The sequence below is a fragment of the Dermacentor variabilis genome, chromosome 1 (assembly GCF_050947875.1).
Source record: "Dermacentor variabilis isolate Ectoservices chromosome 1, ASM5094787v1, whole genome shotgun sequence".
In the NCBI taxonomy this organism is placed as follows: domain Eukaryota; kingdom Metazoa; phylum Arthropoda; class Arachnida; order Ixodida; family Ixodidae; genus Dermacentor; species Dermacentor variabilis.
In genome coordinates this window covers 118,574,475-118,585,132 of record NC_134568.1, presented here as the reverse complement: position 1 = coordinate 118,585,132, position 10,658 = coordinate 118,574,475, and the positions used below count along the sequence as shown (strand labels likewise).

Sequence of the window (10,658 nt, the reverse complement as noted above, 5' to 3'; positions counted from 1 at the left end):
ACACACCCCGAATTTTTCTAAATATCTGCAAGCATTCTGGTATCTACTGTAAAATATTATATCTGTTTAATAAATCACAAGACAGCAGCTAAAAGAAGTAGAGCCCAATAACAAGAAATACAAAAAGAAACAACATTTCGAGCATAGAGTTTCTCACTATATTACCGTGAGAAACTGTGATTTCGAGGGCATCCTTAATGTTTTAGTGAGATAAGATACAAATGAACATGGTGTTTTTTCTCGTGAACACAGGTAAACACCAGTAAATGTAGAGTCTAGAGAAAGCGAAAGTGCAGTAGGCGGGCACATTCACAGCTCGCAGCTGGAAGGCCACTGAAATCACCGATAAGATGTGTCGCATTACACTTTTCGATAAGGCAGCAACAGAATCCCTCGCGCTCAAGCGCAGCTTCTCGTCCGCATTTGGAATGCGGCGTTGAAGAGTACGAGTCATGAATGACGCAAATGAATTCAACTTTGCGCTATGCGTCGAACAGGTAGGTGAGTAGCATGCACAGTGAACGAACTCTGACCATTATTGGTACGTACATATTATATTATTCTGCCTTGACTGCGTAGTCGAAGCTTTCACGGTGCCATATCTCCTGCCCGGGCAATTGGAGTAGACGGCGTAATATACGCCTTGTCCAAATGTCCTGATGCGTGTCTCAGTTTTGCTGAGTAATTGCATGATTCGTATTTGACCTATGTACTGGCCTATCACTTTCAACTATCATATTTCCAATATGGGTCGACCTCTCTCTCTCTCTGTGTGTGTGTGTGTGTGCGTGTGTGTGTGTGTGTGTGTGTGCAAGTTTTCACAATTTTACGCAAAATGAACTATTGACCTATATTCGATCGTGACCAATGAATCTCGACCAGATAGTAAAAGTACAAGATTATAACGAAGTTTCTCCGTCCATCGCGCCCACCGTTCTTCAAGCAGAATTCAGGGGCCGGTTTCGCTGGTACATTAGCAACTATTTGTGGTTAATATATACACACGGGAAAAAAAAGAATAACATTACTAAATATAATAGAAAACGTTCAGGGAACGAGGACGCTGTCATTTGGGATGCCCAGGACGTATGCCTCGGAAGTATCTGACGATCAGGACGACTTCTCTGGCACGTCCGACGAGGATGCAGCTTGTAGCATCGACTAGTAGCCGAGATTATGCTAAAGCGTCTCATGTTCAAAGTCTTTTTCTTTTTCTGAAAAGATGTAGGTCGACTTATATTCGAATTACTTTTTTTTTTCTCGGCTAGTTAAGTGTGTATAGGGGGTCAACTTATGTTCGTGTTAAACTAATTTTCAAGTAAATACGGCACTCAAATGAGTTTTAAACATATATCTGATGTTCATTAAGCTCTATCCCGGTGAATGAAACAATTATTCAACGGACGGATATCCTTAGACATCTACTTCCTGCTAAAGCTTTTCCTGCATCCTGGAGATATTCCATGTGTGTAAGTGATGCGCTTGTATACATCACAGTAACATGTCAATGGTTTTTGCAGGTTGCTTAGAACCAGTTTATCCGTGGCACTGTCTTTGTTGTTTTGTAATGATAAATCACTAAATAACGCTACAACAGCTGCCAGTTGAGTAACAAAAAAGTCGCAGTTTCGCCTGAAAGGCAAAGCATTATACGAAGTAAAGTTAGAAGTTTTATCAGCTGCATAAACTGCATAAACGTGATTAAGAGCGGCAGCCAGCGGCTACTGAATTCCCCTTCGTGCTGCTTCTCGCTTAATTCGATGCGAACTAGGCGCGCGAGAACACAGCGCATACGAAGCCATCACCAATCTTGCGCGCACCGCCGAGCCTTCGAACCCTCCGCAGATTATTACCTCCAATGTAGGGCGCGCGCGGACGCGCTTTACGCTCAGCCACCGCAGCCGGAGTAGAAGCGATGCGCACTGAAGCGCACTTCTAGCGCGCGCACATCGAGAGGAAAGGGGAGAGTTGGCGCAATGTTCTGCAGCCCTTATGCAGTTCTTAAAGTAAGGTAAAGAGAGGGGCCCGGCCCCCTCTTCTCCTGTCTAGGTGGTGTTGGGCAAAGGCCTTCCTTAAAAAATTAGAGGCGGCTCGGCTCCTTCTAATTTTAAAAGGAAGGCCTCGACCCAACACCACCTAGACAAGAGAAGGCCTGAGCGCCCGGCGAGTGACGTCACGAAGAGGCCGGCGGCGTGCTCACGGATACGGGTTGAATGAAGGGATCGCGCCCGTATGGGCAACGTTAACCAGAGCGCAGTTGTTTTTTTTTAGGCACAGTTGAGAAGATGGCCCGCAGAGAATAGTGTGCCAAGATTATTTTATTTATGCAAAACCATTTACGCGCTGCATTATTAAAAAGCTCGTCCATATATAAACAATGAAACGGTTCAACCTTAGGATTGAGAACGAATTTCGGGTAAATGATGACAGGGAGCACGGCTTATATTGAAAAGTCGCAGTGCTGCCCTCTTCTTCAGGGTAGCTCAATTTTTGCCTTGATTTATCGTCGGCGTCAAAGAGTTTGCCGTTCATGCGACCACAAAAGTAATTCAACAAAATGTTAGCACTGCACCATAACACATATCTCATGACAACTTCGCTGGTGTGCCCTTCTTCACATTCGGGATGCATGCATTTATTCCAGTCTAGATTAGGCTCTAAACGAATAATTTCGCTTTCGAGGCATTGTTACATACAGTACCGCAGTCCACATATTTACAACACCTCAAATGAGTTTAGCAATGGAGATAAAAAACATTCATGCAAATATTTACAAAGAAACTGCTGCCTTATTCCGCAGAATTCCAGCTTTTCTCTTCTTTGCCTTAGCATTGGCACCCAATATTCTGTAATTGATCTTGCGGAAACATGAACGCATGATTTTTCGGCCCCGATTTGTAATTGCTCCAGCAGGGCACGCAGCACTTATTAGGAATGTCCTAGCATGAACGTAATCCACATTCCACCGGCAATGAAGGTTTGCCGGACACACAATTAACCACAATCGCAGCACATTAAGCGCAGTGACTGCATGCACGGTTCACGCCCAGAAGTGCGCTCGGAAGCATGTCGTAGCATGCCAGGAGTTTTGTAACCCCGAAGCTATCCAAGGAGCAGCACGGTTCCCGGAACTAATCGAATTGTTATCGCCGTCGTCGCCCACTCAGTCTTCCGCGTCTCATTTTCAACACAGGTGCGCCGCTCGTTGGTTCGTAGATCGCTGCACGGAACTTATATATGTGGGCCTTTTTTGCGTGACGTAGCTCAAGGCCCCTCCTCGGCAGGTCAACTGTCGCACTGCGGTATCCATCCGACAAGCTCTGGTGGTCACTTTATTGCCAGTAGTGCTTTGTGCGGGGCTAATCTAGTTCTCCAATTTTTCGATTAATAATTTAATCGCGATTAATCGGTTGATGTTGCATGAGCAAAAACAGACTGCTGCGTGCATTTCCCCGAGGCACTGCACATGACGGTCGCCACACTTTTTCGATTCTTGCCACAGCATACATTTCATGAGCTACCTGAGCGTGAAGCTATCTGCTCGTGAATCAGTGAAGGGGAGGTTCACCTTGGTTTCTTTATGATGTGTTACCAGTTCATTTTTATCCGTTTAGTTGTGCATTATGAGGGTTGTGTTATACCAAAGACGCATGCATTTTGTACACTTTTGTAGGTAAATAGGTGTGAAACCACGAAATTAAATATATTGTGGTGCCTGAGGTTGTCAATGAAGGGAGGCAACTAATGTTCTGCGTTGCAGCTAGACTCTGAGATTTGCTCTGAGATATCACATATATTTAATCCTTATCTTCCCGGATTATCTTTGAAAAAAAGTTTCCAAGATAAATTTCTTGTGTGCTTGATTGAATCGGCACATTAAATAAATGCTTGAAATGCACTCAGACTAATCTATTTATTTGCAGAACACCCATAAATATTTAATTCGAGATAAAGTCGGCTTCACTACACCACCTGCTTCAGATGGTTTTTTTCAGCGCCAAATAAGAAAAAGTGAACGTCCCAAACACAACTTCTGTCGCCTTTGAGAGTTGTGAGGAAACCGACTGTCACGAGGAATCACATTTAGTCATGTGGAAAGGCATTATAGTAAGGCACGCACGAACCGTTACTTTCAAGTTACCGTTCGTGTGTGCCTTACTATAATGCCTTCATAATATATATATATATATAGCGAGGGTCTCGAATCTGACAGCTCTGATGTCATTACGTAGCATCGGAGGGTTTCTTGGCCACGTGCCTGCTCTGCTAGATCACGCGTTACGTGACGCCATCGGGCAAAACAAGGATGTTCCACATCTGCCTACCATGGCTCTGATTGGCGCTGGATAACACTCCCAAGGCTAGTTCTACAGATTTTTCCGCTCAATTTAATCCAAGCGCCGTTGAAAATAATCCAGGCGCCACCCGAATTAATTCGCGTGCCAACTGATTTCATCCTTGCCCCGGCCATTTTAATCCAAGTGCCACACATTTTATAGAGACGAGTCATTCTTGTAAAAGAAGCCGTAACAGGCATAATGAATGCCATCTACTCATCGACGTCAACGCTGCACTACCAGTATCGTCATGGCTGCTTCAGAAACACTTCCGTGTGGTATATCGCTAATTTCATCCTATACGAGTTGCGTTCGTGACAGGTGTGACGCACATTACGCGACTTGGGTTGCGATCATGACATGCGATTTCCTTCCCTATCGTCATGCAAATCGATCGGAATGGTTCGCAAGGGTAAAAACTTGCTCACCGCGTAACTCGGGCACTTGACATAATCACCAAGCGACTCATTATAGCTCACTTAAGTTTGTACCTTGCATGCACTCCTATACTACCGACATGCATATCAAACGAAATTGTTCTGAGAGTAACTGCTTATTCTTGAGTGACATGATTAGGTCACTATAGTGATCAACTCACTCAACGTCACCGTCGTCGCACCTAACTGGAAATATGACCAGGTGCTTCCAAATATCTTACTTCAAAACTGTAAATGAAGTAGACTTAAAACAGGGAGAAAATGACATAAAAAGCATTTATTTAGCTGAATTTAATTGAACACTGTTTTCAAGTGGTACTCTTGCTTAGTTTCATCCAGTCCGTGATGGATGTTTGGCGCTTCTGTGCAAATCGGCAAGCAGCCACAAACGACGTCATCTCACCTATATATGATAAAAAGCCTTCTATGCCTTCATGCCGCTGGAAAAAGTTCACTAGGGATTTAAAGCAGGCATCTGCCGTCTCACAAGTCATCGATCGGTGCAGGCTATGTGCTAGCGAAAGTATGAAGGAGTGCGCTGAGCGCGCGGCAAAGCAACGCAACCTAGAATACAACTTAAAAAAAAAACAGCACTTGGCAACCAAGGCACACGGACAGCGCTAACTTCTAGCGCGGCGTTGGGTTACTTCGCTATTGGGGGCGAGCTCCACCACTGGATAAGCTGGCGCCACCGTAGGCGTGACGTGCCATGAGGGATCACGTGGACACAGCGGCCGCGTCGGCTGCTTCGGAAGCGCCGAAGCGAGCTGAAAACGAATGTTTAAGCTCCACCTGCGCTGCGGTTCTGATTAAGTGTTGAGGTTTTCCCGCCTTGGGTGTCTGCTTGACAACATTTGAAAGCACTATAATAGGTAGTGGCTGCCTTTGGAGGCGCGCACCATGGTAGGCTACTGCTCGGTGCCGCAGTGCCGGAAGTACGCAACGGAGCCCGGTGTCAGCCTTATGCGCACGTAGCCGCCGGACAAGAAGCTGCGTGAAGCTTGGCTTAGAACCAGCAGACAGCCGCCGGCTACAACTCGAGTGTGCAGCAAGCGCAGACGCGAGGAAGATTTCTAATACGGCGTCGGAGCTGCGATGTTCGGTGAGTAGCACAAAGCGCGCACCGAGACGCTCGCCCTCGCGCTGCCCGTCTAATGTCATGAAGTTTTGGTCTATGAACTTGTCGATGCTAGATACTGGCAAGTTCACAGTAATGGAAAGGGAACCATAAAAAGCACATGAAAAGAGGCATGACATATGCTCACGCTTGTGTAGCACCAAACAATGAAATGTACTGGATTAAATGAACGAAGCAGCGGGTAATTGCTCGCTGAGAATACCGATAAACATACAGTACAAGGCAACTTGAGAAATAATGGTATTTAAACGTCCAGGACCTTAAAAAAAAGAAAAAAAGATTCAATCGTCGCGGCGGGACATTCCAAGTCGCCCTGGAAGGTGTCGAATTCGGTAGCTATAACGAAATTATTTTTGAACAGCTGACAGTTTCCACGCAACGATGGTTGCTTGTGTGCTGTCAAATCATCATATGCTGCTGCCTAAAGCTCACGGCACGATACGAAAACACGCTCCCAGCGAAAGAGAAATATTGTGCGCGTACATAGATGCAGGCGCGCAGTCGGTCGCCACGAACCCGTGCGATCGCTGCATTGAGGCCTCATTCTGTTATACTCCATTTTGCACAGACAGCCCACTATAAGAACATATTTCACATGGTTTGCTCACAGCGTTTGCCTACCTTTCACGCATGATGCCAGTTCGGGAGACTCCATCGCGGCGACCGCGCGCAGTGGCGTTCACTGTACGTATTCGGTAAAGAGATGGCGTGTGTAAACGATTCTCCGCTTTCAGTTTGCCCAAGATTATTATTTCGACAGTAAAACACTTCCCTCGTTTTCCGAGTACTTACAGAAATGTCCAGGAGGGCTGCCCCGTGGTGTTTTTTTGAGTGCCTAAGTGAAACCTGCGAGGAGCGCCGTCTTCTGTCGCGCGCATGGTACCGGAGGAGGGGGCATTGTACTTCGGCCGCGCGGTCTTTATCTTGAAAGCAATCTTTTTTGGGGGGGTACAGTCTATAGGTGGGCCGATGGCTCGTAGCTTTACGTGCGCTGTATTCTCACTGCTCACTTTGCGTTGAAACAATAGACAGCACGAAGGTCACTTCGCTCGCTGCTGCTGCCGTGATTCCTCCCGCCAGCGTTTTGACAGCGTGTCCGTGGTCGTCGAGTGTGGTGTTCATGCTTGCCTGCGCGCTGACACCATGCTTGTTAATTAAGTTAGTAAACGAATATTTACAAGGGGGCATTCTACTCCGGCGGCTGCTGCGTATGGCGCGGCCGCGCGAGCCCCGTCTTGAATACGATCTGCGATGCGGTCAGTGTAGGCGTCTAGGTGCAGCGAGGGCCGATAGCTTCCTGCGCGCTATAGGCGGCGTGCACGCCGATGGCCGCGCCACTGGTGGCGGCCTTGCGCGGAACGCATGGGAGAGGAGCGAGCCGCGCGCCGTAGCACGCCGTAGTTTGTTGCGTCGCTGATAGTGCTTCTCCGTCTTGTTTGTGTTTTGAGAGCAAAATAGGCAACACCCTTCGCATGTGTGGGATGGCCATAGCTTCCGAAGAATGTCGAAGAAGAATTGTTGCAGGGTGGGGGGCTCAAATACCGGCGAAAACGTGCCGGCGATAGGGTTCTAATTATTCCCCGCAAAGCCTCATCAGCAGGAGCAACGGTGGCAATGGATCGTCGCTTCGGCGCGAAATTTCTTGTTCTCATCCTTTCCTTCGTCGCTTCGTTTTTTTTTCTTTTTTATTATTATTTTTTTACTCGATTGTAGTTAGACGCGTAAGCGATAAGTCCTTCTGCAGTGCGGCATGTGGTTTAAAGGAATTTCGCTAAAGTTCGGAATGCCGTTTGCCGCTTATATTGTTTTCCGCTTCTTTACCGCGTTGGGCTAGCTAGGCAGCACGACTGCATGAGCGCATTGTGTTGTATGTTAAAGCTACAGAAGTTTGCAAGAACTGAAATTGTTAGTTTTATGTGGCCCGGCAAATCCTCGCACCAGCTGTCGCGCGCTTCATGTTTTTACATCTATTTTATGCGTGGCTTCGCACATGTTTAACTGTTGCTAGTTGCTTCATGCATAACTCTTGATTCTTTTGAGCTGCGAGGTTTTCACCCTGCCTCGTTTGTAAAGGGTATAAATCACGCTGTGTCTTATCGGAATGACACCAAGCAAGTGCTTCTTTAACAGCTTTATTCATTTCGCCCGAGGGCATCTTAGATATCGTGGTTTTTTGGGAAATGTGTTTAGAAAATAGGTAGCTCAGGGCGAGAATTGCTAATAGTTGCTGCATATGGTATTTTGTTCCATTTTTCGCTGAATAGTTCGCGTCACGTTTGGTAAGTCATCACACCTTGATGCTGTCTGAGCAGACTTAACACGCCGAGTGATTTGTTTGTTTCACAACGTAGTCGCTTCTTGCAAGTGAATTTTTTACTCAACTAAATTATTTCTTATTATTATGCTTACGCCGCATAGGACTAAACCTGGCCTTGCCGCCAGCGCTGGATCTAATTGGACTGGCGCTGCTCTGCCTTTAAATATATCATGTGGCACCTCTCTCTAGTAACATTTAAAAAAAGTACTGCAACGTTAGACTATAACTTTGTACGTTTCCAAGCAGCTCCCTTAGGGAATTTAAAATTGCAAAAACTGCAGCGCGAACGGCATTTCTCGGCGGTACAGCGCTAACACGCGCTTTTATTAACCCGTGCGTTTGGTGGCTTCGTTGACTATAGTGTACGCGTTTCTATCAATAAATTCGCAGTTATTCTTCTTCAGGCGACTTTCACTACACTTATTCGGCGGCGTCACATGTATTCATCGGCAGAAAAATCACAACGGCATATATGCAGACATCGCACCGTGCGGATTTGTTATCTAAGCCTGCACTAACGACGGGTGCTTATTATTGAGGTACAGAAGCAGCATTACGGCAAGGGTAGAATTAAAAAAAGAACACGGTCGAGACATCGCATTAGTCAACAAAATTTGTCGGCTAGTTTACATGAGCTCCACTTCATGTAAATGGTCTTCATGGCGTTTGTCTGCGGGACGCACCTGGCGCGTGTGTGGACCATGTTGCCCCAAAAACCGGTAACATCTTGTTCATACCCGCCCCCACAGAGGTCTGCGTCTTCCCTACCGCTGTCACCGCAGAAGTAGCAGTCTGGCGCCCGAACAAGGCAGCCGCGAACTTCAGTCACCCTTGCTGCAAAGCGTTGTCGTCTGCTACTGCTCCCGCGCGTATTGTTGGAAGCGCCCGCTAGGTGGCTATCAGTGGCGCCTCTATAGGCGGTGCACGAGGCCTATAGCACCCATACGCTTGCGCGTCACCCGTGTTCACGATGTGAAACGTCACCAACGTTTATTTGTTTCCTCCTCTTGTTTTCGCCTGTGTCTTCTGGCGATGTGCACCGCAGGCCTCCAGTAAAGTGCCTCGATGCGCCCCCCCTTCCCCCCCGGGCGCAGCGCAACGAGGCGCCCTAGACTCCAGTGTTGGTAGTGGTGGTGGGTCACTCCGAATGTTCGTCTTAACCGAAGAGTATGTGTGAGGCAGCTCACCTTAAGCAGATTTTTTTTTGGCATTTAGTCTGGGAAATTAAATAAATGTTCCCATGCTGTTTGTTATATATATATATATATATATATATATATATATATATATATATATATATATATATATATATATATATGAAACACACACACCCACAGTGAACTCTCGTTAAGACAGACTCGGTTAAGCCAAATGTTCGCATATAACGAACATGGGAACGTGTATGTGTGCGTTTGTGTGCGTGCATGCGTGCATGTGCGCACTGTACTGTTTGCCACCCTATGAGCCCCTCCAGTGAAGCCCTGCCCTTATGGGAGCACGGCTCTTTGCGTGCTTGAGAAGATGTCGCCGCATCAAGCCACCATCATTCTCGGCTCACCTTCGCACCTACAGCATAAGGCACATGGCAGCGATGTCATCACACTAGACCTTTTTAAGATGATTTTACGATGACATTTTATTGTGATAGCAATCATATGGACACGCCAGGCAGGAATCCATCCATCCATGCATACATCTTAGGGCAACCCAGTGGCCCAATTTGTCTACCTGTTTGGGCCACTAGGTATGTGCTCCAGTTCGTGATGCCGTCATGGTCATTCCATTGTCGTCATTCCAGCTTCGCAAACCAACTCTCATCATGCTGTCGTAGTCACGCCTTCTACCCTGACCGAGTGGTCAAAGTTGCCTAATAGCTTAATGAACCACTATAGGTATGTGTTCGGGATCATGATGCCGTTGTGGTAGCTACAGTGCCGTGATTTCAACTTTGTCATCCGACTATCGTCACGCCGTTGTCATCACGCCATGGTCATCCCATAGTCATGTTATTATTGTCATAACTTCAGTAACGTCATCCCATTGTCACACCGTCGTTGTCATACCACTGTTGTTGTTCCACTGATGTCACTCTTTCTTCGCTATTGTATTGTAATCATACTGTCATCATTCAATCGTGATTATGTCACCCTTTTCATGTAATCGCCGTCCGTCGCTATTGTGCCTCCATTGTCAGACCGCTGTTGTAATACCGTTGTGGCCGGTTGCGCTATTATCATCACTGCAGCTTCGTCATTCGACTCTTGTCACAATCAGGCTTCATGATACAGCAATCGATCGTCACGCCATTCAATTGATACACTCGTCATCATGCCTTTGTCCTCATGCCATTGTCATGCCATCGTCATCACTGCATTGTTGTCATACAGTAATCGTCGCATTCATTGTCATACAATCATCAGGATCGCATC

General features: G+C 46.7%; 1 protein-coding gene across 4 annotated transcripts in view; it reads left to right on the top strand.

The window, feature by feature from the left end:
- Positions 1-191: 191 nt before the first annotated feature.
- LOC142583566 (phytanoyl-CoA dioxygenase domain-containing protein 1-like) overlaps positions 192-10,658 on the top strand; it is a 29,740-nt gene continuing 19,273 nt past the window's right edge. Inside the window, exon 1 of one of the 4 annotated variants that reach the window (XM_075694060.1) lies at positions 192-497. In XM_075694060.1, the coding sequence (XP_075550175.1) occupies positions 453-497 (45 nt within the window). In that variant the 5' untranslated portion in view covers positions 192-452. The other 3 variants (XM_075694055.1, XM_075694067.1, XM_075694075.1) reach the window with 3 other exon arrangements.